This window comes from Dryobates pubescens, chromosome 33 (assembly GCF_014839835.1).
Source record: "Dryobates pubescens isolate bDryPub1 chromosome 33, bDryPub1.pri, whole genome shotgun sequence".
NCBI classification, from domain to species: domain Eukaryota; kingdom Metazoa; phylum Chordata; class Aves; order Piciformes; family Picidae; genus Dryobates; species Dryobates pubescens.
In genome coordinates this window covers 1,249,425-1,270,315 of record NC_071644.1, presented here as the reverse complement: position 1 = coordinate 1,270,315, position 20,891 = coordinate 1,249,425, and the positions used below count along the sequence as shown (strand labels likewise).

At 60.8% G+C, this 20,891-nt stretch overlaps 1 protein-coding gene across 1 annotated transcript; it reads left to right on the top strand.

Moving 5' to 3' along the window:
• Nucleotides 1-1,547: 1,547 nt before the first annotated feature.
• Nucleotides 1,548-14,831, top strand: ALPL (alkaline phosphatase, biomineralization associated). Its single transcript, XM_054175942.1, has 12 exons — nucleotides 1,548-1,660; nucleotides 2,814-2,896; nucleotides 2,999-3,118; nucleotides 4,529-4,644; nucleotides 5,328-5,502; nucleotides 5,594-5,769; nucleotides 9,228-9,371; nucleotides 10,112-10,181; nucleotides 11,310-11,444; nucleotides 12,605-12,796; nucleotides 12,897-13,016; nucleotides 14,553-14,831. The coding sequence occupies exons 2-12, from the start codon at nucleotides 2,836-2,838 to the stop codon at nucleotides 14,807-14,809; spliced, it is 1,566 nt and encodes a 521-aa protein (XP_054031917.1). The 5' UTR covers nucleotides 1,548-1,660; nucleotides 2,814-2,835; the 3' UTR covers nucleotides 14,810-14,831.
• Nucleotides 14,832-20,891: the final 6,060 nt, after the last annotated feature.

The following is a 20,891-nucleotide window of genomic DNA, read 5'->3' as shown; positions in this document are numbered from 1 at the left end:
AAGCATGCAGCAGTGCAAGCATGCAGCCACACAAAAGTGCAAGCATGCAGCTGTGCAAGCCTGGTGCTTCCCAAACAGCCGAGCATGCAGCTGCACAAGCGTGCACAAGCATGCAAGCACAGTCAGCTGCGAGCTTGCAGGCCCTGTGGCTGTGCAGCCATGCAAACACACGCCTGTGCATGCAGCCAGCTGTGCCACCCTGCTGCTTTGCACACATGCATCCAGCAGCTGTGCACACTCGGAAGCGTGCAAGCAAGCTCCTCAGCCACAAGCTTGTGGGGGGAGGGGGTCTCACAGCCCCATGCAGGGGCTTGGGGTCTCAGCCTTGCAGCTAGGGGTCCCCCGGATCCCTGTGCCAGTCCTAACGAGCTTCCTAATTATCTCCTCATCAGCGAGATGCTCCTCATCAGCGCAGCCTTGTCCCACGTGGAGCGGCAGGGGCTGGGGGGGTGCCCCCCTCCCTCCCCCGGCTCCCCTGTGAGCTGAGCGCTGCCACACTCATTGCATGCATGGGGCTGCAAACCGCCGGGCTCGAAAGGGCTTGGGGGGGTACAGAGGCAGGAGGGATTCTGGGGGTTTATGGGAGCCGTGCCCATCCCGAGTGCTCGGAGGGGGGGAGCGTTTGGGACACCCCCAGAGCTTTGGGGCTGCAGGTTTCTTGGGCTGCGATGGTCACCAAGCCACCCCCAAGCTCCACACGGGACCACGCAGCCCTGCTGTGTCCCCTGCAGCTATGGAGAGACTGAGGCAGGGGAAACACCTCCCCCCGCCCCGGCTCCCATCACCCTCCCTCCCGGCCCCCAACCCCCTTTGGGGTGAAAATCAGGCAACATCCTGCAGCACACCTGCCCCCCCCCGCTGGCGGTACATCGCTCTGCCCTGCTCCCGATGCTCGGCACCCAGGACCAAGCTGCATGCACCCCAGTGCTCCCAGCTCTGCCCCCCAGTGCTCCCAGCTCTGCCCCCCAGTGCTCCCAGCTCTGCTCCCCAGTTCTTCCAGCTCTGCTCCCCAGTGCTCCCAGCTCTGCCCCCCAGTGCTCCCAGCTCTGCCCCCCAGTGCTCCCAGCTCTGCACCCCAGTGCTCCCAGCTCTGCTCCCCAGTGCTCCCAGCTCTCCATTCCAGTGCTCCCAGCTCTGCCCCCCAGTGCTCCCAGCTCTGCCCCCCCAGTGCTCCCAGCTCTGCTCCCCAGTGCTCCCAGCTCTCCATTCCAGTGCTCCCAGTTCTGCCCCCCAGTGCTCCCAGCTCTGCCCCCCAGTGCTCCCAGCTCTGCTCCCCAGTTCTCCCAGTTCTCCATCCCAGTGCTCCCAGCTCTCCATTCCAGTGCTCCCAGCTCTGCACCCCAGTGCTCCCAGTTCTCCATCCCAGTGCTCCCAGCTCTGCACCCCAGTGCTCCCAGCTCTCCATTCCAGTGCTCCCAGCTCTGCAGCCCAGTGCTCCCAGTTCTCCCAGTACGACCCGGCAGAGGGCACCAGTACGCCCAGTTTGTGGCCTTTTCTCCCCCCACACCCCCCTAGTGCTGGCAGCGAGGGGAGGGTGGAGGAAGGGGAGGAGGAGGAGGAGGCGAAGGCCGGTGCGGGGGGGATTTAAGGGCTCGCGGTGCCCCCGCCCGCCCCTCGCCGCCCAGCAGGGACGTGGGTGTCGGCACCCAACTTTGTGCGGGTACGTGGGGGTGTGGGTATCCCCCCCACCGGCTGCGGGGGACCCCCGGGGCCATCGCTGGCGCCCCCGGGGGAGCTGTGGGGGGAGGTCCCTGGGGAGGATGGGGGGGCGGTGGGAATGGGCGGGGGTGTGATGGGGACGCGGACGTGTGGTGGGGACACGGGAGTGGGATGGGGACGAAATGTGCGACAGGGACACGGGGGTGGGATGGGGATGAGGCGGACAAGAGAGACGTGGGAGTGTGATGGGGGTGGGACAGGGACAGGGGTGTGCAGTGGGGTCACAGGGGGACGGGCGTGGGGACACAGGCGTGCAATAGGGACACAGACGCCACGGGGACACGGGGGGGTGATGGGAACAGAGGGGTGATGGGGGCACGAGCGTGCAAGAGGGACATCGGGGTGCAATGGGGACAGAGACATGGGATGGGGACATGAGTGTGCAACAGGCATGGAGATGTGAGAGGGACATGGGCGGGGGAGGGGGGGACGCAGACACGGGGCAGAGACACAGATATCCAGCGAGGATGTGGACTTGTGAGGGGAACACAGGCAGGGGGGGGCACGGGTGTGCAAGAGGGACATGGGTGTGCAGCGGGGATGGGGACACAGGCTGGGGATGGGGACAAGGGCATGCAACAGGGACATGGCCGTGGGATAGGGACACAGTTGTGATGAGAGGGGTGTGGGATGGGGACACCCGTGTGATGGGGCATGGGTGTGTGATGGGGCTTGGGTGTGCAACGGGGACAGGGACGTGCAGTGGGCACAAGGATGTGCTACAGGGACAGGGAGGTGTGAGAGGGACAGCAACATGCCACAGGGATGCAGACGTGCGGCAGGGGCTCTGATGGGTGGTGGGGACGTGGCCGTGCGCTGGGGACAGGGGCACTCAGTGGGCACCCAGCCACACAACGGGAACCCTGCTGTGCCACACACACGTGGGAGCCCTGCCGCTGTCTCCCAGCCCCGGGCTGGTGCCAGCGAGGTGATGGCACATGGGACACTGAAGGGGAGAGCTGGCACATCCCCAGGGAGGCACGGTGGTGACCCTGCCGTGAGGGGACGTCCCTGTCCCGTCCTCGCTTGGCTGGGTGTGGGGACAAAGGTCTCGGTGGGGAAACTGAGGGACAGGGGTGTGCCACCCCCCGCAGCTCTCTCCTCTCCAGCACCAGGATGAAGGTTCTTCTCTTCCTCCTCCTCCTCGCCCAGCTCTGCTTGTCATCGCTGGTCCCTGGTAGGTGAGGTTTGGGGTGGGGGGGAGCAGCACCCCAAAAGCGGGTGCAGCTGGGTGCCTTCGGGTGCCGTTGGGTGCTATGGAGCCCGGCCCCCCCTGCAGAGAGGGAGAAGGACCCTGAGTACTGGCGGCGACAGGCGCAGGAGACCCTGCGGGCAGCGCTGCGGCTCCAGCGCCTCAACCAGAACGTGGCCAAGAACCTCATCCTCTTCCTCGGCGACGGTGAGACAGGGACAGCCCCCGGGCAGGGGCAGGGGCTGCGGGATAACCCCCGGGTGGGGGGCAGGGGCTGCAAGACACCCCCCGGGCAGGGGGCAGGGGCTGCAGGACACCCCCCGGTCAGGGGGCAGGGGCTGCAGGACACCCCCCGGGCAGGGGCAGGGGCTGCAGGACACCCCCCGGGTGGGGGCCAGGGCACAGGGGCTGTGGGGATACGGGAAACTGGGGGGGTGCTAAAGTGGCTTTGCACTAATCAGGGGGCTGTGGCAGTGCTGGAGTAAACTGGATTGGCAGAAAATTGGGTGCTGCAGTGGGTGCTGGGCTACACTGGGTGCTGCAGTGAACTGGGTTGGCATTCAGCTGGTGCAGGGATAAGTTGGGTGCTGGGCTAGACTGGGTTGGCATCAGACTGGGCGCTGGCATAAACTGGATTGGCAAGAAGTTAGGTGCTGGGTGAGCTGGGAGTGCAATAAATTAGGTGTGCAAGAAACTGGGTGCTGGGGCAAACTGGGTTTGCAGTGAGCTGGGTACTGGGATAAACTGGTTTTGCCACGAATCAGGTGCTGGGATAAACTGGATTTGCCATAAATGGAGTGCTGGGATAAACTCTGTTTGGCATACACTGGGTGCTGGTTAAACTGGGTTTGCCCTAAGTCCAGTGCTGGTTAAACTGTGCTTGGCACACATTGGGTACTAGTTAAACTGGGTTTGGCATACAGTAAGTACTGGCTAAACTGGGTTTGCCCTAAACCAAGGACTGAGTTAAACTGGGCTTGGCTGTTCTTTGGGTGCTGGTTAAACTGGGTTTGGCATACAGCAGGTACTGGCTAAACTGGGTTTGCCCTAAACCAAGGGCTGAGTTAAACTGGGTTTGGCATACAGCAGGTACTGGCTGAACTGGGTTTGCCCTAAACCAAAGGCTGAGTTAAACTGGGTTTGGCTGGTTTTTTGGGTGCTGGTTAAACTGGGTTTGGCATACACTAGGTACTGGCTAAACTGGGTTTGCCCTAAACCAAGGGCTGAGTTAAACTGGGTTTGGCTGTTTCTTTGGGTGCTGGTTAAACTGGGTTTGGCATACAGCAGGTACTGGCTGAACTGGGTTTGCCCTAAACCAAGGGCTGAGTTAAACTGGGTTTGGCTGTTTTTTTGGGTTTGGCATAAATCCAGTGCTGGTTAAACTGTGCTTGGCACACATTGGGTGCCAGTGACACTGGGTTTGCCATAAACCAAGTGCTGAGTTAAGCTGGGTTTGGCCGTTCCTTGGGTGCTGGTTAAACAAGCTGGGTTTGCCATAAACGGGGTGCTGGTTAAACGGGGTTTGCCACCGCTCGAGTGCTGGGATAAACTGGGTGCCCGCTGGCGCTGCGCAGCGAGCCGCCCGTGCCCGGCGGGAGCTGACGGTGCCCTGGGCAGGCATGGGCGTCTCCACGGTCACGGCCGCCCGCATCCTCAAAGGGCAGCTGCAGAACCGCAAGGGTGAGGAGAGCCTGCTGGAGATGGACCAGTTCCCGTACGTGGCCTTGGCCAAGGTGAGGACCCCCCCCGGGCCGCGACGCCCACCCCAAGGTCACGGCCGGCACAGCCACCGGCGACCGAAACTAGGTCAGGGGCGGGCGAAGGGAGCGAGGCTGGCGCTGGGGCCCCGGGGCCGTGCCAGGGTCCGGCCGTGGGAACAGGGAGGGGGGGGATAAGGCAGCCCAACCGTGGGAAGTTGTGGGACCCCCCCACCCCCCTCCAACTTGTCCTGGGGGCTTTTTGCTGAACAAAAGGAGAGTTAATCATCAAGCTGGAAGTTCTGAGAGCTCACTGCTGGCTGCCTTCACCTCGCAGCAGCTCCATGCTCCCTCTCTCAAAACGGGCTGAGAAAAGGCTAAAATGGTCAAAATGCAGAGGGGGGGTGATGGGCAACCACACTGCTGGGGGGGGGAGGGGCAGAAGAGGGGCCATAGGAGGGTCTGGTGTGGTTAAACAGCGTGGAGAGGCAAGGTCCAGGGTGGGAAGGATGGTGGTGATGGTGGTGGTGGTGCTGCTGGTGAGGTGATGGAGGTGGTGGTGATGATGAGGTGCTGATGGTGCTGATGGTAGTGATGATAGTGTGGATGAGGTGGTGGTGTGGAGGTGATGATGATGATGATGATGATGATGGTGTTAGTGGTGATGATGGTGCTGGGGATGGTTTGTTTACCTCCTCGCCTCCCTCCCCCCGCCCCAGACCTACAACACCAACGCGCAGGTGCCCGACAGCGCGGGCACGGCCACCGCCTACCTCTGCGGGGTCAAAGCCAACGAGGGCACGGTGGGCGTCAGCGCCGGCGTCACCCGCGACCGCTGCAACACCACCAAGGGCCAGGAGGTGACCTCCATCCTGCGCTGGGCCAAGGACGCAGGTGAGGGGCCGGAGGGTGCTGGGGGGGGACGGGACGGAAGCGTCGGGGCTTGGGGGCGTTCCCGCCGTCACCCCCCGAATCCGTGGCGCAGGCAAGGCCGTGGGCATCGTCACCACCACGCGGGTGACCCACGCGACCCCCAGCGCCGCCTACGCCCACTCTGCCAACCGGGACTGGTACTCGGACGGAGAGATGCCCCCGGACGCGCTGGAGGGTGGCTGCAGGGACATCGCCCGGCAGCTGGTGGAGAACATCCCTGACATCGAGGTAAGGATGGGGACAGGGCCGCCGGGGCTGCAGCTGTCCAAGGGGGGCGGCACCAGGGGTGTGGGCTGGAGCCAACCAGGGATAAGGACAGGGGCGATGTGAGACCAGGACCACTGGTGGGTTCAGAGCCAGAACCTCCTGCAGGTGTAGGACCAGGACCACCCATGGGTGCAGAGCCAGAACCTCCAGCAGGTGTAGGACCAGGACCACCCATGGGTGCAGAGCCAGAACCTCCTGCAGGTGTAGGACCAGGACCACCCATGGGTGCAGAGCCAGAACCTCCTGCAGGTGTAGGACCAGGACCACCCATGGGTGCAGAGCCAGAACCTCCTGCAAGTGTAGAACCAGGACCACCCATGGGTGCAGAGCCAGAACCTCCTGCAGGTGTAGGACCAGGACCACCCATGGGTGCAGAGCCAGAACCTCCTGCAGGTGTAGGACCAGGACCACCCATGGGTGCAGAGCCAGAACCTCCAGTAGATGTAGGACCAGGACCACCCAAGGGTGCAGAGCCAGAACCTCCAGCAGATGTAGGACCAGGACCACCCATGGGTGCAGAGCCAGAACCTCCAGCAGATGTAGGACCAGGACCACCCATGGGTGCAGGGCCAGAACCTCCAGCAGATGTAGGACCAGGACCACCCATGGGTGCAGAGCCAGAACCTCCAGCAGATGTAGAACCAGGACCACCCATGGGTGCAGGGCCAGAACCTCCAGTAGATGTAGGACCAGGACCACCCATGGGTGCAGAGCCAGAACCTCCAACAGATGTAGGACCAGGACCACTCAAGGGTGCAGAGCCAGAACCTCCAGCAGATGTAGGACCAGGACCACCCATGGGTGCAGAGCCAGAACCTCCTGCAGGTGTAGGACCAGGACCACCCATGGGTGCAGAGCCAGAACCTCCTGCAGATGTAGGACCAGGACCACCCATGGGTGCAGAGCCAGAACAGCTGGGTGGACATCACCATGACCTCCACCAAACACAGAGCTGGGAGCACAACGTGCTCATCTAGCAGCAACCCCCCAGACCCCCGAGCCCCATTTCCCCCTCCCATGTCCCGAGCAGCCTTCTCCTTTCCCACACTTCCCACACCCAAACCCTTCCATTCCCCTCCCCCGACGGCCGCCCCTCGGCTGCGGCTTTCGGCCGCGATTCAGCCCTGGAAAGAAGCCCTCCTGTGTCCTTCAAACCAGCCCCAAAGCAAAACATCCCAGCCTGTCATTTGCTCTTTAATAGCCTCTCATTCTGTTTTGGGGTTTGGGGTTTTTTTTTCCCTCTTTATTTTTTTTTTTTCCCCCTTCCTTTAATATAATTTGAAGCTCTGTCCCAGGCTGGCAATAATTACAGAGTGGGGAGAAGAACATTTTTGTTACCCTTTTATTTTGCCCTGGGTTTGTTCTCTTTTTTGGGGGGTCGTTTTTTGGGTGCTGAATAACTTCGCAGCCTTCTCGTTCGCCCTTCTGCTGGAAGAGAAGGGAGAAAGAAAGGAAAGGAAGAAAGGAAAAGGTGGGGTGGAGGGGGGGGGGGGGGAAGGGTGGTGGTGGTGTGGGGAGGGGGGAAGGGAGGAATTAAAAATTAAATCTCAGCTGGGTTATAAATAACAGAGGGCAAATAAAGCCAAGCTCCAAAGCAAACACGGGAGCGCTGCGGGATGGGGCTCCGGCCCGGCGGGGTCAGGCGGGGACCCCGATGTGGAGCATCCTTCCCACAGATGGGAGAGAGGGGGGAAAAAATAAAATCCCAACCCAGCATTAAAAGGGAAAAAAGAAAAAAAAAGGGAAAAAAAAAAAAAGGCAATTTGCTGCTGGAAATTGGTTTATTTTTGACTGGAGTCGGAGTGGCTGAGGAGACAGTCCGAGAGTCAGGGTTATTTTGGAGCGAGGTGAAGCTCCTCCGGGTTGGGGTGGCCGAAGGGGTGTTCCCTCTGGCCTTGGGGTGTTCCCCTTGAACCAATGGAATGGAATAGAATAAGGAGAGGGAGAGGAGAGGAGAGGGGAGGGGAGGGGAGGGGAGGGGAGGAGAGGAGAGGAGAGGCGAGGCGAGGCGAGGAGAGGAGAGGAGAGGAGAGGGGAGGGGAGAGGAGAGGAGAGGAGAGGAGAGGAGAGGAGAGGAGAGGAGAGGAGAGGAGAGGGGAGGGGCGGGGAGAGGAGAGGAGAGGAGAGAGGAGAGGAGAGGGGAGGAGAGGAGAGGAGAGGGGAGGGGAGGGGAGAGGAGAGGAGAGGGGAGGGGAGGGGAGGGGAGGGGAGGGGAGGGGAGGAGGGGAGGGGGGAGAGAAAGGAGAGGAGAGGAGAGGAGAAGAGAAGAGAAGAGAAGAGAAGAGAAGAGAAGAGAAGAGAAGAGAAGAGAAGAGAAGAGAAGAGAAGAGAAGAGAAGAGAAGAGAAGAGAAGAGAAGAGAAGAGTCAAGTAGAATAGAACAGAATAGAAAAGAAAATAATAGAGTAGGATGGGATGGAATGGGATGGAATAGAATAGAGTAGAGTAGAGTAGAATAGAATAGAATAGAATAGAATAGAATAGAATAGAATAGAATAGAATAGAATAGAATAGAATAGAATAGAATAGAATAGAATAGAATAGAATAGAATAGAATAGAATAGAACTAAACCAGGTTGGGGGCAAGAGGAAAGGACCAGGCTCTTTTTGGTGGTGCCCAGCAAGAGGATAAGGAGCAGAAGACACAAACTGGAACCCAGGAGGTTCCATCACAACAGGAGGAGAAAGCTGTTTGGTGTGAGGGGGCTGAGCCCTGGAGCAGGCTGCCCAGAGAGGTTGTGGAGTCTCCTGCTCTGGAGACTTTCAAAAGCTGCCTGGGCACATTCCTCTGTGACCTGGCCTGGGTGACCCTGCTCTGGCAGGGGAGTTGGACTTGATCTGCAGAGCTCCCTTCCAACCCCCCTAGCATTCTTTGATTCTGTGATTCTGATTCTGTTTGGGTTGGAAAAAGCCTTTCAGCTCATCCAGTCCAACCAGCAACCCAACCCCACCATGGGCACCAAACCATGGCCCCAGGTGCCATGGCTACACATTTCTTGAACACCCCAGGGCTGGGGACTCCACCACCTCCCTGGGCAGCCTGTGCCAGTGCCTGACCACTCCTGCAGCAAAGAAATTGTTCCTCATTTCCAACTTAAACCTCCCCTGGGCCAACTTCAAGCCATTTCCTCTCATCCTATCTCTTCTTCCTTGAGAGAAGAGCCCAACCCCCACCTGGCTCCAACCTCCTCTCAGGGAGCTGCAGAGAGCAATGAGGTCTCCTCTGAGCCTTCCTTTCCCCAGGCTGAACACCCCCAGCTCCCTCAGCTGCTCCTCCCCAGCCCTGTTCTCCAAACCCTTCCCCAGCTTCTTTGCCCTTCCCTGGACCTGCTCCCAGCCCTTCAATGTCTTAGTGAGGGGAGGGGGAGTCAAAGATTATTGCAAATCATCACAAAATGCCTTTTCCCCCCCATTCCTCAGGTGATCCTGGGCGGGGGGAGGAAGTACATGTTCCCCAAGAACGCCAGTGACGTGGAGTACCCCCAGGAGGACAAGCACCGGGGGACGCGCCTGGACCGCAGGGACCTCGTCCGCGCCTGGCACGATGCTAAGCCCCCTGGCAAGGTGATGGGCACCTCCCTGGGGGGCACACACACAGCACCCTGCTGGAGCCTTATCATAGAATCAGTAAGGTTGGAAAAGACCTCAGAGCTCACCAAGTCCAAGCTGTCACCCAACACCTCCTGACAGCTAACCCTTGGCTCCAAGGGCCACATCCAATCCCCTCCTGAACACCTCCAGGGATGGGGACTCCACCACCTCCCTGGGCAGCACATTCCTATGGCCAATCTCTCTGTCTGGGAACAACTTTCTCCTCACCTCCAGCCTAAACTTCCCCTGGCACAGCTTGAGACTGTGTCCTCTTGTTCTGGTGCTGGGTGCCTGGGAGAAGAGCCCAACCCCCACCTGGCTCCAACCTCCCTGCAGGGAGTTGCAGAGAGCAAGAAGGTCTCCCCTGAGCCTCCTCTTCTGCAGGCTAAGCAACCCCAGCTCCCTCAGCCTCTCCTCCCAGGGCTGTGCTCCAGACCCCTCCCCAGCTCTGTTGCCCTTCTCTGGACACCTTCAAGTCTCTCAATATCCTTCTTGAGCTGAGGAGCTCAGAACTGGACACAGGACTCCAGGTGTGGCCTAACCAGTGCTGAGTGCAGGGGGAGAATGACCTCCCTGCTCCTGCTGGCCACACTGCTCCTGATGCAGGCTTGCCAAGCCCTTCCTGGGGTGGGGGATGTTTTGGGGAGGGGGTGTACAATGCAGCCCTGGGGTTAGCAGAGGGGCTGGGGAGGTGACAAGCTGCCTGTCCCCAGGTGGCCAAGTACGTGTGGCACCGGCGGGAGCTGCTGGCACTCAACCTCAGCCGCATCGACTTCCTCCTGGGTGAGTCCTGGCACCCCAGGGTGCCCCAGCCTCAGCTGGCTGCTTTGGTGGGGACACCCCTGTCCCTGGCTCATGGTGCTGGGGCAGCTGGAGTGGCCAGTTACCACCCCTCAGAGGGTACTGGCACCCTGCCCTGGGGTTGCAGGAACCCCCCAGAAAGATGCTGGTACCCCCCAGAAAGATGCTGGTATCCCCCACAAAGATATTGGTACCTCCAAGGGATGCTGGTACTCCCCTAAAGATGCTGCTCCCACTCTGGGAAGCTGGCACAACCCACCCCTCCCTCCACCCCCCCACCCAAGCTGCTGGTATTCTTCCCTGGGGACACTGGTACACCCCAAAGGTCCTGCTACCCTGCCCCCCAAATCCTGCTAGTCCTCCTCACCCCAAGGGATGCTGGTACCACCCCCAAGGGATGCTGGTACCACCCCCAAGGGATGCTGGTATGGCCCCAAAGCTGCTGCTGTTCCCAAAGATGCTCCTAATCCCTCCCCTCTCCCAAGGATGCTGTTGCCTCCAAGGGATGCTGTTACTCCCCTGGGGACACTGGTACCCCCCCAAAATTGCTGGTACCCCACCCCATGGGATGCTGCTGTCTGCCCAAGGGATGCTGGTACCCCCTTGGGAGATGCTGATACCCTGCCAAAGATGCTGCTACTCCCCTGTGGGGATGCTGGCACCTTGCCAGGGGATGCTGGTACCCCAAAGGGATGCTAGTGCCCCAGGGAGCTGCTGGTACCCCAAACTGATGCTGGTACCCCAGAGGGATGCTGGTAATCCAGACTGGTGCTGATGCTCCAAACTGATGCTGATACCCTAAACTGATGATGCTGGTGCCTCAAATTGCAGCTGGTGCCCCTGAGGGAAGCTGGCACTCCAGTGTGGGGCTGGCACTCCAAAGTGAGGCTGGCACTCCAGTGTGGGGCTGGCACTCCTGCTCTGGGCATGGGACTCCTTGGCTGTCCTTTGGTTCCCCTTCCTATCCGAGCTGCAGGATTTGCCGGGCTGGAGGGAGGAAGGAAGGGCTGGGAGCATCCCCTGGGCCCTATCTAATCGCTTGGGATCCGGGGCCGGGACGCTGGGGCGAGCGCAGGGAGCTGCCGTCCCCAGCGGGGTCGCTGTCCTCAGGCCTCTTCGAGCCGGGGGATATGATGTACGAGCTGGACAGGGACAACGAGACAGACCCCTCCCTCTCCGAGATGGTGGCTGTGGCCATCAAGATGCTCCAGAAAAACCCCCGGGGGTTTTTCCTCCTGGTTGAAGGTTGGGGGGCAAAGGGGAGCAGAAGGGGTGATGAGGGGTGGGGGGGGAAAAGAGGGGGTGGGGGTGCAGAAGGAGGGTGATGGGAAAATGGAGGGGATAAAGGAGGGGACACAGAAAGGGAGGGTGAAGAGGGGGGTGCAAAGCAGGGGGGTAAAGGGGTGATGAGGTAAAATAGTGAGTAAAGGGGGGGACATGGTGGGGAGGAGGGAGATGGGGGTGAATAAAGGGGGGGAATAGAAGGGCTGATGCAAAAAGGGAGGGTAAAGGAGGGATGGGGGTGCAAAGCAGGGAGATGAAGAGAGTGATTTGGAATACATGGGGGAAAGGAGGGTGATGGGGGTGCAAAAGGGGGTGCAGAGGGGGGATAAATGAGGCTGGGGGGTAAGGAGGAAAGGAGGGTGATGGGGGTGCAAAAGGGGGTGCAGAGGGGGGATAAATGAGGCTGGGAGGGGTAAGGGGGAAAGGAGGGTGATGGGGATGCAAAAGGGGGTGTACAGGGAGGATAAATGAGGACGTGGGGTGCAAAGGAGGGAAGAAGGGTGATGTGGGATACAAAAGGGGGTGCACAGGGGGGATAAATGAGGCTGGGGGGTACAATGGGGGGAAGGAAGGTGATGGGGGTGCAAAGGGGGGGATAAATGAGGCTATGGGGGTGTAAGGGGGGGAAGGAAGGTGATGGGGATACAAAAGGGGGTGCAGAGGGGGGATAAATGAGGCTATAGGGGTGTAAGGGGGGGAAGGAAGGTGATGGGGATACAAAAGGGGGTGCAGAAGGGGGATAAATGAGGCTATGGGGGTGTAAGGGGGGGAAGGAAGGTGATGGGGATACAAAAGGGGGTGCAGAAGGGGGATAAATGAGGCTATAGGGGTGTAAGGGGGGGAAGGAAGGTGATGGGGATACAAAACAGGGTGCAGAGGTGGGTGTAAGGGGGGAAGGAGGGTGATGGGGGTGCAAATGGGGTGATGATAAAAGGGGTGATGGGGGGATAGAGGGAGGATGAACAGGGCTGTGGGGGCAGATGGGAAGGGGAGGAAGGTGCCAGGGGGAGATAAAAGGTGGGGGGAAGGTGAGAAGCCAAGTGGGGGGAGGCCGTGGAGGACGATGTGGTGCAGCAGTCAGTGCTAAGCAGCGCTGGGGGGGGGGGCGTGGGGGGTCCCAGGGGGCCGCATCGACCACGGGCACCACGAGGGGAAGGCGAAGCAGGCGCTGCACGAGGCGGTGGAGCTGGACAGGGCCATAGGGCTGGCCAGCAACATGACCTCGGCGCAGGACACCCTCAGCGTGGTCACCGCCGACCACTCGCACGTCTTCACCTTCGGCGGCTACACCCCCCGCGGAAACCCCATCTTCGGTGCGTCCCTGCCGCGGGGAGGGGATAAACACAGCCGGGGGGGCCCTGGCTGGGCGCCTCGGGGTTGTCTTCCTGCTGCTGATGGTGCTGCCACCCCCAGGTCTGGCCCCGATGCAGAGCGACGTTGACCGCAAGCCCTTCACCTCCATCCTCTACGGCAACGGCCCCGGCTACAAGATCGTGGCAGGGGAGAGGGAGAACGTCTCTGCTGTGGATTTTGGTGAGTGGGTTCTGGGCCAAGACCCCCTGAAACTGGTGAGCCTGGTTTGATGGAGTGGGGCCAGGGAAGGGCAACGAAGCTGGGGAGGGGTCTGGAGAACAGAGCTGGAAAGGAGCAGCTGAGGTTGAGCTGAGGGTGTCGAGCCTGGAGGAGAGGAGGCTGAGGGAGACCTCCTTGCTCTCTGCAGCTCCCTGAGAGGAGGCTGGAGCCAGGCAGGGGTTGGGCTCTTCTCCCAAGGAACAAGTGACAGGATAAGAAGAAGTGGCCTCAAGTTGCCCCAGGGGAGGTTCAGGTTGGACATGAGCTAAATTTCTGCCCCTTGAGGGTTGTCAAGGCCTGGCCCAGGCTGCCCAGGGCAGCGGCACAGTCTCCATCCCTGGAGGTACCCAAAACCCCTGTGGCCATCGTGGTACTCTGGGCCACGGTGGTGCTGGATGGGTGCTGGGTGCCCTCAAGGGGCTGTTCCAAGCTGAATGATCCTCAGCCACTGAGGCAACTCCAGCCCCAGCCTGGCTCCTGCCAGTTCTGGGCCCCTCAGTTCAAGAGGGGCTTGAAAGAGTCCAGCAGAGCCATGAGGATGATGAAGGGAGTGGAACATCTTCCATATGAGGACAGCCTGAAGGAGCTGAGGGCTCTTTAGCTTGGGGAAGTGGAGACTGAGAGGTGACCTCATTGCTGTTGGTAAAGCTGTGCAGGGTGAGTGCTGGAGCCAGGCTCTGCTGGGGGATGCCCAATGCCAGCACCAGGGGCAGTGGTGGAAGCTGAGGCAGAGGAAGTGCCATGGAAACAGGAGGGAAAGTTACTCCCTGTGAGGGTGACAGAGCCTGGACCAGGCTGCCCAGGGGGGTTGTGGAGTCTCCCTCTCTGGAGACATTCAAGGATGTGCTCCTGTGTGACCTGCCCTGGGTGACCCTGCTCTGGCAGGGGTTGGGCTGGGTCAGCTTTTGAGGTCCCTTCCAGCCCCTGAAATTCTGTGACGCTGTGATACCTGAGGGCTGGGGGTCGAGAGGGAGGGGACAGGGACAGGCTCTGCTCAGTTGCACCCTGGGATAGGACAAGGGGCGATGGAGGGAAACTCCAGCGCAGGAGGTTTCCACTTCTACATGAGGACGATCTTCCTCACTGTGGGGGTGATGGAGCCCTGGAGCAGGCTGCCCAGGGGGGTGGTGGAGATGTTCAAGACCTCCCTGGCTGTGTTGCTGTGTGAGCTGGTGGAGGTGATCTGCTCTGGCAGGAGGGGGGTTGGACTGGATGATCTCTGGAGGTCCCTTCCAGCCCCTGGCACTCTGTGACTCTCAGACTGGATGTGAGGAGGAAGTTCTTCCCCATGAGAGTGGTGAAGCCCTGGGATGGGTTGTCCAGGGAGGTGGTTGGGCCTCCAGCCCTGGAGGTGGATGAGGCTCTGGCCAGGCTGCTCTAGTGTGGGGTGTCCCTGCCCATGGCAGGGGGCTTGGAGCTGGCTGATCCTTGTGGTCCCTTCCAACCCTGACTGATTCGATGGTTCCATGACTGGTTCGGTGCCGCTGCCTTCCCCAGCCCACGCCAACTACCAGGCCCAGTCGGCGGTGCCGCTGCGCCAGGAGACGCACGGCGGGGAGGACGTGGCCATCTTCGCCCGGGGCCCCATGGCTCACCTGCTGCACGGCGTCCACGAGCAGAACTACATCCCCCACGCCATGGCCTACGCCGCCTGCATCGGCTCCAACCGCGGCCACTGCAGCGCCGCCGCCCGCGCCGCCGCCGGCCTCTCGCCCTTCCTCCTCGCCGCCCTCCTCCTCCTCCTCCTCTGCTGAAGTGCCTCTTGGCCAGCCGCGCTGGGGGGGGGGGGCATTTTTAATGCCTCCTTTGTTTTTCCTGCCCTTCTTTTTTTTTTGGGGGGGGTGTGGGGTGGGGAGGGGGGAGGGGTGGGGGGTTTCACCCTTGGTTTGAGGGGCAAGGGGTGTGGGCTTTCACCCTTGGTTTGGGGGGGTAGGGGGTGTGGGCTTTCACCCTTGTTTTGGGGGGTAGGGGTGTGGGTTTTCACCCTTGGTTTTGGGGGGTAGGGAGTGTGCTTTTTCACCCTTGGTTTGGGGGGGTAGGGGTGTGGGGTTTCACCCTTGTTTTGGGGGGCAGGGGGTGTGGATTTTCACCCTTGGTTTTGGGGGGGCGGGTTTCACCCTTGGTTTGGGGGGGCAGGGGGTGTGCTTTTTCACCCTTGTTTTTGGGGGGTAGGGGTGTGGGCTTTCACCCTTGTTTTGAGGGGCAAGGGGTGTGGGGTTTCACCCTTGGTTTGGGGGGGTAGGGGTGTGGGGTTTCACCCTTGTTTTGGGGGGCAGGGGGTGTGGATTTTCACCCTTGGTTTTGGGGGGGCGGGTTTCACCCTTGGTTTGGGGGGGCAGGGGGTGTGCTTTTTCACCCTTGATTTTGGGGGGTAGGGGTGTGGGCTTTCACCCTTGTTTTTTGGGGGTAGGGGTATGGGGTTTCACCCTTGTTTTGGGGGGGTAGGGAGTGTGCTTTTTCACTCTTGGTTTTGGGGGTGTGCTTTTTCACCCTTGTTTTAGGGGGGCAGGGGATGTGCTTTTTCACCCTTGTTTTAGGGGGTAGGGGTGTGGGCTTTCACCCTTGTTTTTCGGGGGTAGGGGTATGGGGTTTCACCCTTGTTTTTGGAGGGGGAGGGGTGTGCTTTCAGGCCTTTTTTTTTGTGGGGGGGGGGGGAGGGGGGCGTTTGAGGTTTTTTTCTGGTGGGGTATTTTTGGTGTGGGTTTTTTTTCCTTTGGCTGGATGGCAGCGCCCAGAAAAGAGGAGAAGAGAACAGAAGAGACTCAGCGGAGCGCAGGCAGCCGCCGGCGGTTTGGTGCCGGGAGCTGCCCTCCTGTAAATACCCAAACCCTTCCCCTGTAATTAAACCTCTCCTTCCCTGCCCTATCCCCGGCCCGCCGCTGGGTTTGGGATGGGAGGCGGAGCCCCCTCGGTGGATCCAACCTCTTCATTTCGGAGGGGCAAGCCATGGGGGCTGGCTCCCGGGCGCCCGAAATCCGCCTCCTGCTCTCCTAAGCTGAGGACTGACCCCGGCGCCAAGCTCGGCGCACCTGTGGGGGCACCCAGAGGGCTTCGGAACGGAACCGCGAAGCGAACTCAACCCTGTGGGGTTAAAGAGAAAAAAGAACCAAAAAGGAAGACAAACTCCCTGGGTGGATTCGATCCCCAGCGCTCGGTGCTCTGCTGCCTTTCGGGGGGGAGTTGATTTTGCTTCGCTTGGAGGCAGTTGCGGTTTTGCCGCCCCCACCCCCCCCCGGGGCTGGGGGTTTGAGGGGAGGTTTGGGGCTGAGAGCTTGGGGCACAAAGGGGATGGAAGGGAGGGGAACTGCTGGGGTGGGGTCCTTTAGTTAGGGTCGGTAATTAGGGATGGTAATTAAGGGCGGGATAATTAGGGGCGGAGTAATTAGGGGCGGGGTAGTAGAGGGTTGAATTAAGACGGGGAGGAGGGGAGGTGCAGCTTTCAAGGTGCTGGAGCAGGGGGACTGAGACCGCTGGTAGCAGCCAGGAAGGGCTCCCAGCATGCAGATAGTGCCCTGAGCCTGGCAGATGTCACCTTGCTCATGCAAATGCCACCCTGTGGGGTCAGATGGTGCCCTGGCACAGCAAATGCCACCCGTGCACGTGTGAGTGCCACCACCCATGTGCACACCGTGCCTGACCCGGGCAAAAGTCACTGCGGAGGTGCAGAAGTCACCCTGGTGGTGCAGATGTCCCCTGGATGTGCAGATGCCACCCTGGTGGTGCAGATGCCAGCCTGCCTCTGCAGATGCCACCCTGGTGGTGCAGATGTCCCCTGGATGTGCAGAAGTCACCCTGGTGCTGCAGAAGTCCCCTGGATGTGCAGATGCCAGCCTGGTGGTGCAGATGTCCCCTGGATGTGCAGATGCCACCCTGGTGGTGCAGATGCCAGCCTGCCTCTGCAGATGCCACCCTGGTGGTGCAGATGCCAGCCTGCCTCTGCAGATGCCACCCTGGTGGTGCAGATGTCCCCTGCATGTGCAGATGTCACCCTGGTGCTGCAGAAGTCCCCTGCATGTGCAGATGCCAGCCTGCATGTGAAGATGCCACCTTGCCTATGCAGATGCCACCCTGGATGTGCAGATGCCACCCTGCCTGTGCAGAAGTCACGCTGGACGTGCACACTGTGCCTTGCATGCTCGAAATGCCCCCCATGCCCGTGCTGATGCCCCCAGGCCTGTGCACACTCTCCCCTGCACGTGCAAAGCCCCGACAGGCGCCGTGCAAAAATCACTGTGGATGTGCAAAAGTCACACTGCATGTGCCTTGCACGTGTGACATGCTACCAGGGTGAAATCTGGAGAGGCAGGGTGGCATCTGCACATCCAGGCTGGCATCTGCACAGGCAGGGTGACATCTGCATAGGCAGGGTGGCATCTGCACATCCAGGGTGGCATCTGCACCACCAGGGTGACATCTGCACATCCAGGCTGGCATCTGCACAGGCAGGGTGACATCTGCATAGGCAGGGTGGCATCTGCACATCCAGGGTGGCATCTGCACCACCAGGGTGACATCTGCACATCCAAGCTGGCATCTGCACCACCAGGGTGGCATCTGCACCACCAGGGTGACATCTGCACATCCAAGCTGGCATCTGCACCACCAGGGTGGCATCTGCACCACCAGGGTGACATCTGCACATGCAGGCTGGCATCTGCACCACCAGGCTGGCATCTGCCCATCCAGGGGCCATCTGCTCAGGGCATCTTGCAGGTGTGAGATGCCACCTGGCACGTGCAGAAAGTGCCTGTGGGTGTGCACACCGCCACTGTGCGCCAGGGGAAAGTCACCAGGGGCGTGCAAAAGTCACAGTGTGTGTGCCCCCCCCATGTGCAAAGTGTCACAGTGTCAGCAAGGTTGGAAGAGACCTCAGAGGTCATCAATTCCAAGCTGTCACCACAGACCTCATGACTAAACCATGGCTCCAAGGGCCACATCCAATCCCCTCTGGAACACCTCCAGGGATGGGGACTCCACCACCTCCCTGGGCAGCACATCCCAATGGCGAATGACTCTCCATGAAGAACTTTCTCCTCACCTCCAGCCTAAACCTCCCCTGGCACAGCTTGAGACTGTGTCCTCTTGTTCTGGGGCTGGGTGCCTGGGAGAAGAGCCCAACCCCCACCTGGCTCCAAGCTCCCTTCAGGGAGTTGCAGAGAGCAAGAAGGTCTCCCCTGAGCCTCCTCTTCTGCAGGCTAAGCAACCCCAGCTCCCTCAGCCTCTCCTCCCAGGGCTGTGCTCCAGACCCCTCCCCAGCTCTGTTGCCCTTCTCTGGCCAGGTTCAAGCCTCTCAATGTCCTTCTTAAACTGAGGAGCCCAGAACTGGACACAGGACTCCAGGTGTGGCCTAAGCAGTGCTGAGCACAGGGCACAAGGACTTCCCTGCTCCTGCTGGCCATGCTCTTCCTGCTGCAGGCCAGGATGCCCTTGGCCTTCTTGGCCCCCTGGGCACACTGCTGGCTCCTGTTCAGGCAGCTGTCAGTCAGCACCCCCAGGTCCCTCTCTGCCTGGCTGCTCTCAGCCACTCTGCCCCCAGCCTGTAGCTCTGCCTGGGGTTGCCGTGGCCAAAGTGCCACGGTGCACGTGCCCAGGGTGCCCTGCACGCGCAGAAACTGCTTGTGGGTGTGCAAAGCTCACCTGCTGTGCACACCCCCACTGTGCGCCGGGGTAGAGTCACCAGGGGCGTGCAAAAGTCACAGTGTGTGTGCCCCCCACGTGCAAAGTGCCGTGGTGCAATGCCCAGCGTGCCTTGCACGTGAGACAGGCCACAGTGCACGTGCAAACAGTGCTCCTGGGTGTGCAAAACTCCCCTGGGGTGTGTGCAACCCCCCCCCCCGTGGGTGTGCACAAGTCCCCTCGTGTGGAACGCCTGCAAAAGGCTTCGTGGGTGTGCCCTGACCTGCCTTGGGCGTGCAAATGCCAGCCTGGGCGTGCAAATGCCACCCTGGGAGTGCAAATGCCAGCCTGGGCGTGCAAATGCCACCCTGGGCGTGCAAATGCCAGCCTGGGCGTGCAAATGCCACCCTGGGAGTGCAAATGCCAGCCTGGGCGTGCAAATGCCACCCTGGGTGTGCAAATGCCAGCCTGGGAGTGCAAATGCCAGCCTGGGCGTGCAAATGCCACCCTGGGCGTGCAAATGCCAGCCTGGGAGTGCAAATGCCACCCTGGGCGTGCAAATGCCAGCCTGGGCGTGCAAATGCCAGCCTGGGAGTGCAAATGCCACCCTGGGAGTGCAAATGCCAGCCTGGGCGTGCAAATGCCAGCCTGGGAGTGCAAATGCCACCCTGGGAGTGCAAATGCCAGCCTGGGCGTGCAAATGCCACCCTGGGCGTGCAAATGCCACCCTGGGAGTGCAAATGCCACCCTGGGTGTGCAAATGCCAGCCTGGGCGTGCAAATGCCAGCCTGGGAGTGCAAATGCCAGCCTGGGCGTGCAAATGCCACCCTGGGAGTGCAAATGCCAGCATGGGAGTGCAAAACATGTCACCATGCCCGTGCACACACCTCCATGGGCGTGTAAATGCCACTCTGGGTATGCAAAAGCTGCCACTCTGCGAGTGGAAATGCCACCACAGGAGTGCAAATGCCACCCTGCCCGTGTGAATGCCGCCTTGGACATCCAAATGCCACCCTGCCCGTGTGAATGCCACCATGGACATCCAAATGCCACCCTGCCCGTGTGAATGCCACCTTGGACATCCAAATGCCACCCTGCCCGTGTGAATGCCACCATGGACATCCAAATGCCACCCTGCCCGTGTGAATGCCACCTCGGACATCCAAATGCCACCCTGCCCGTGTGAATGCCAATATGGCTGTGCAAAACATGTCACCATGCCCGTGCACACACCTCCATGGGTGTGTAAATGCCACTCTGGGTATGCAAAAGCTGCCACCCTGCCCGTGTGAATGCCACCTTGGACATCCAAATGCCACCCTGCCTGTGGCAAATGCCACCATGGCCGTGCCGACGCCACCCCGGAGGTGCCAGTGCCACCCCGGGCACGCCAAAGCCACCGCGGAGATGCAGAAGCCTCGGCGCAGGCCGGCAGTGCCTGGCACGTGCCAAACGCCAGCCTGCCGCCGGGCACCTGGCTGTGCTGCCCTGACTCTGCCAACATCCCTGTGCCCGTGCCAGTGCCCTCCCCGAGCAGCCCACAGCACAGCCGGCTGCAGCCTGAGCACCCCAAACCCCTCCCTGAGCACCCCCAAACCACCTGAGCACCCCAAAACTCCCTGAGCACCCCAAACCCCTCCCTGAGCACCCCCAAACCACCTGAGCACCCCAAAACTCCCTGAGCACCCCAAACCCCTCCCTGAGCACCCCCAAACCACCTGAGCACCCCAAACCCCTCCCTGAGCAGCCCCAAACCACCTGAGCACCCCAAACTCCCTGAGCACCCCAAACCCCTCCCTGAGCACCCCCAAACCCCCTGAGCACCCCAAACCCCTCCCTGAGCACCCCCAAACCACCTGAGCACCCCAAACTCCCTGAGCACCCCAAACCCCTCCCTGAGCACCCCCAAATCACCTGAGCACCCCAAACTCCCTGAGCACCCCAAACCCCTCCCTGAGCACCCCCAAACCACCTGAGCACCCCAAACTCCCTGAGCACCCCAAACCCTTCCCTGAGCACCCCCAAACCACCTGAGCACCCCAAAACTCCCTGAGCACCCCAAACCCTTCCCTGAGCACCCCCAAACCACCTGAGCACCCCAAAACTCCCTAAGCTCCCCAAACCCTTCCCTGAGCACCCCCAAACCACCTGAGCACCCCAAAACTCCCTGAGCACCCCAAACCCTTCCCTGAGCACCCCCAAACCACCTGAGCACCCCAA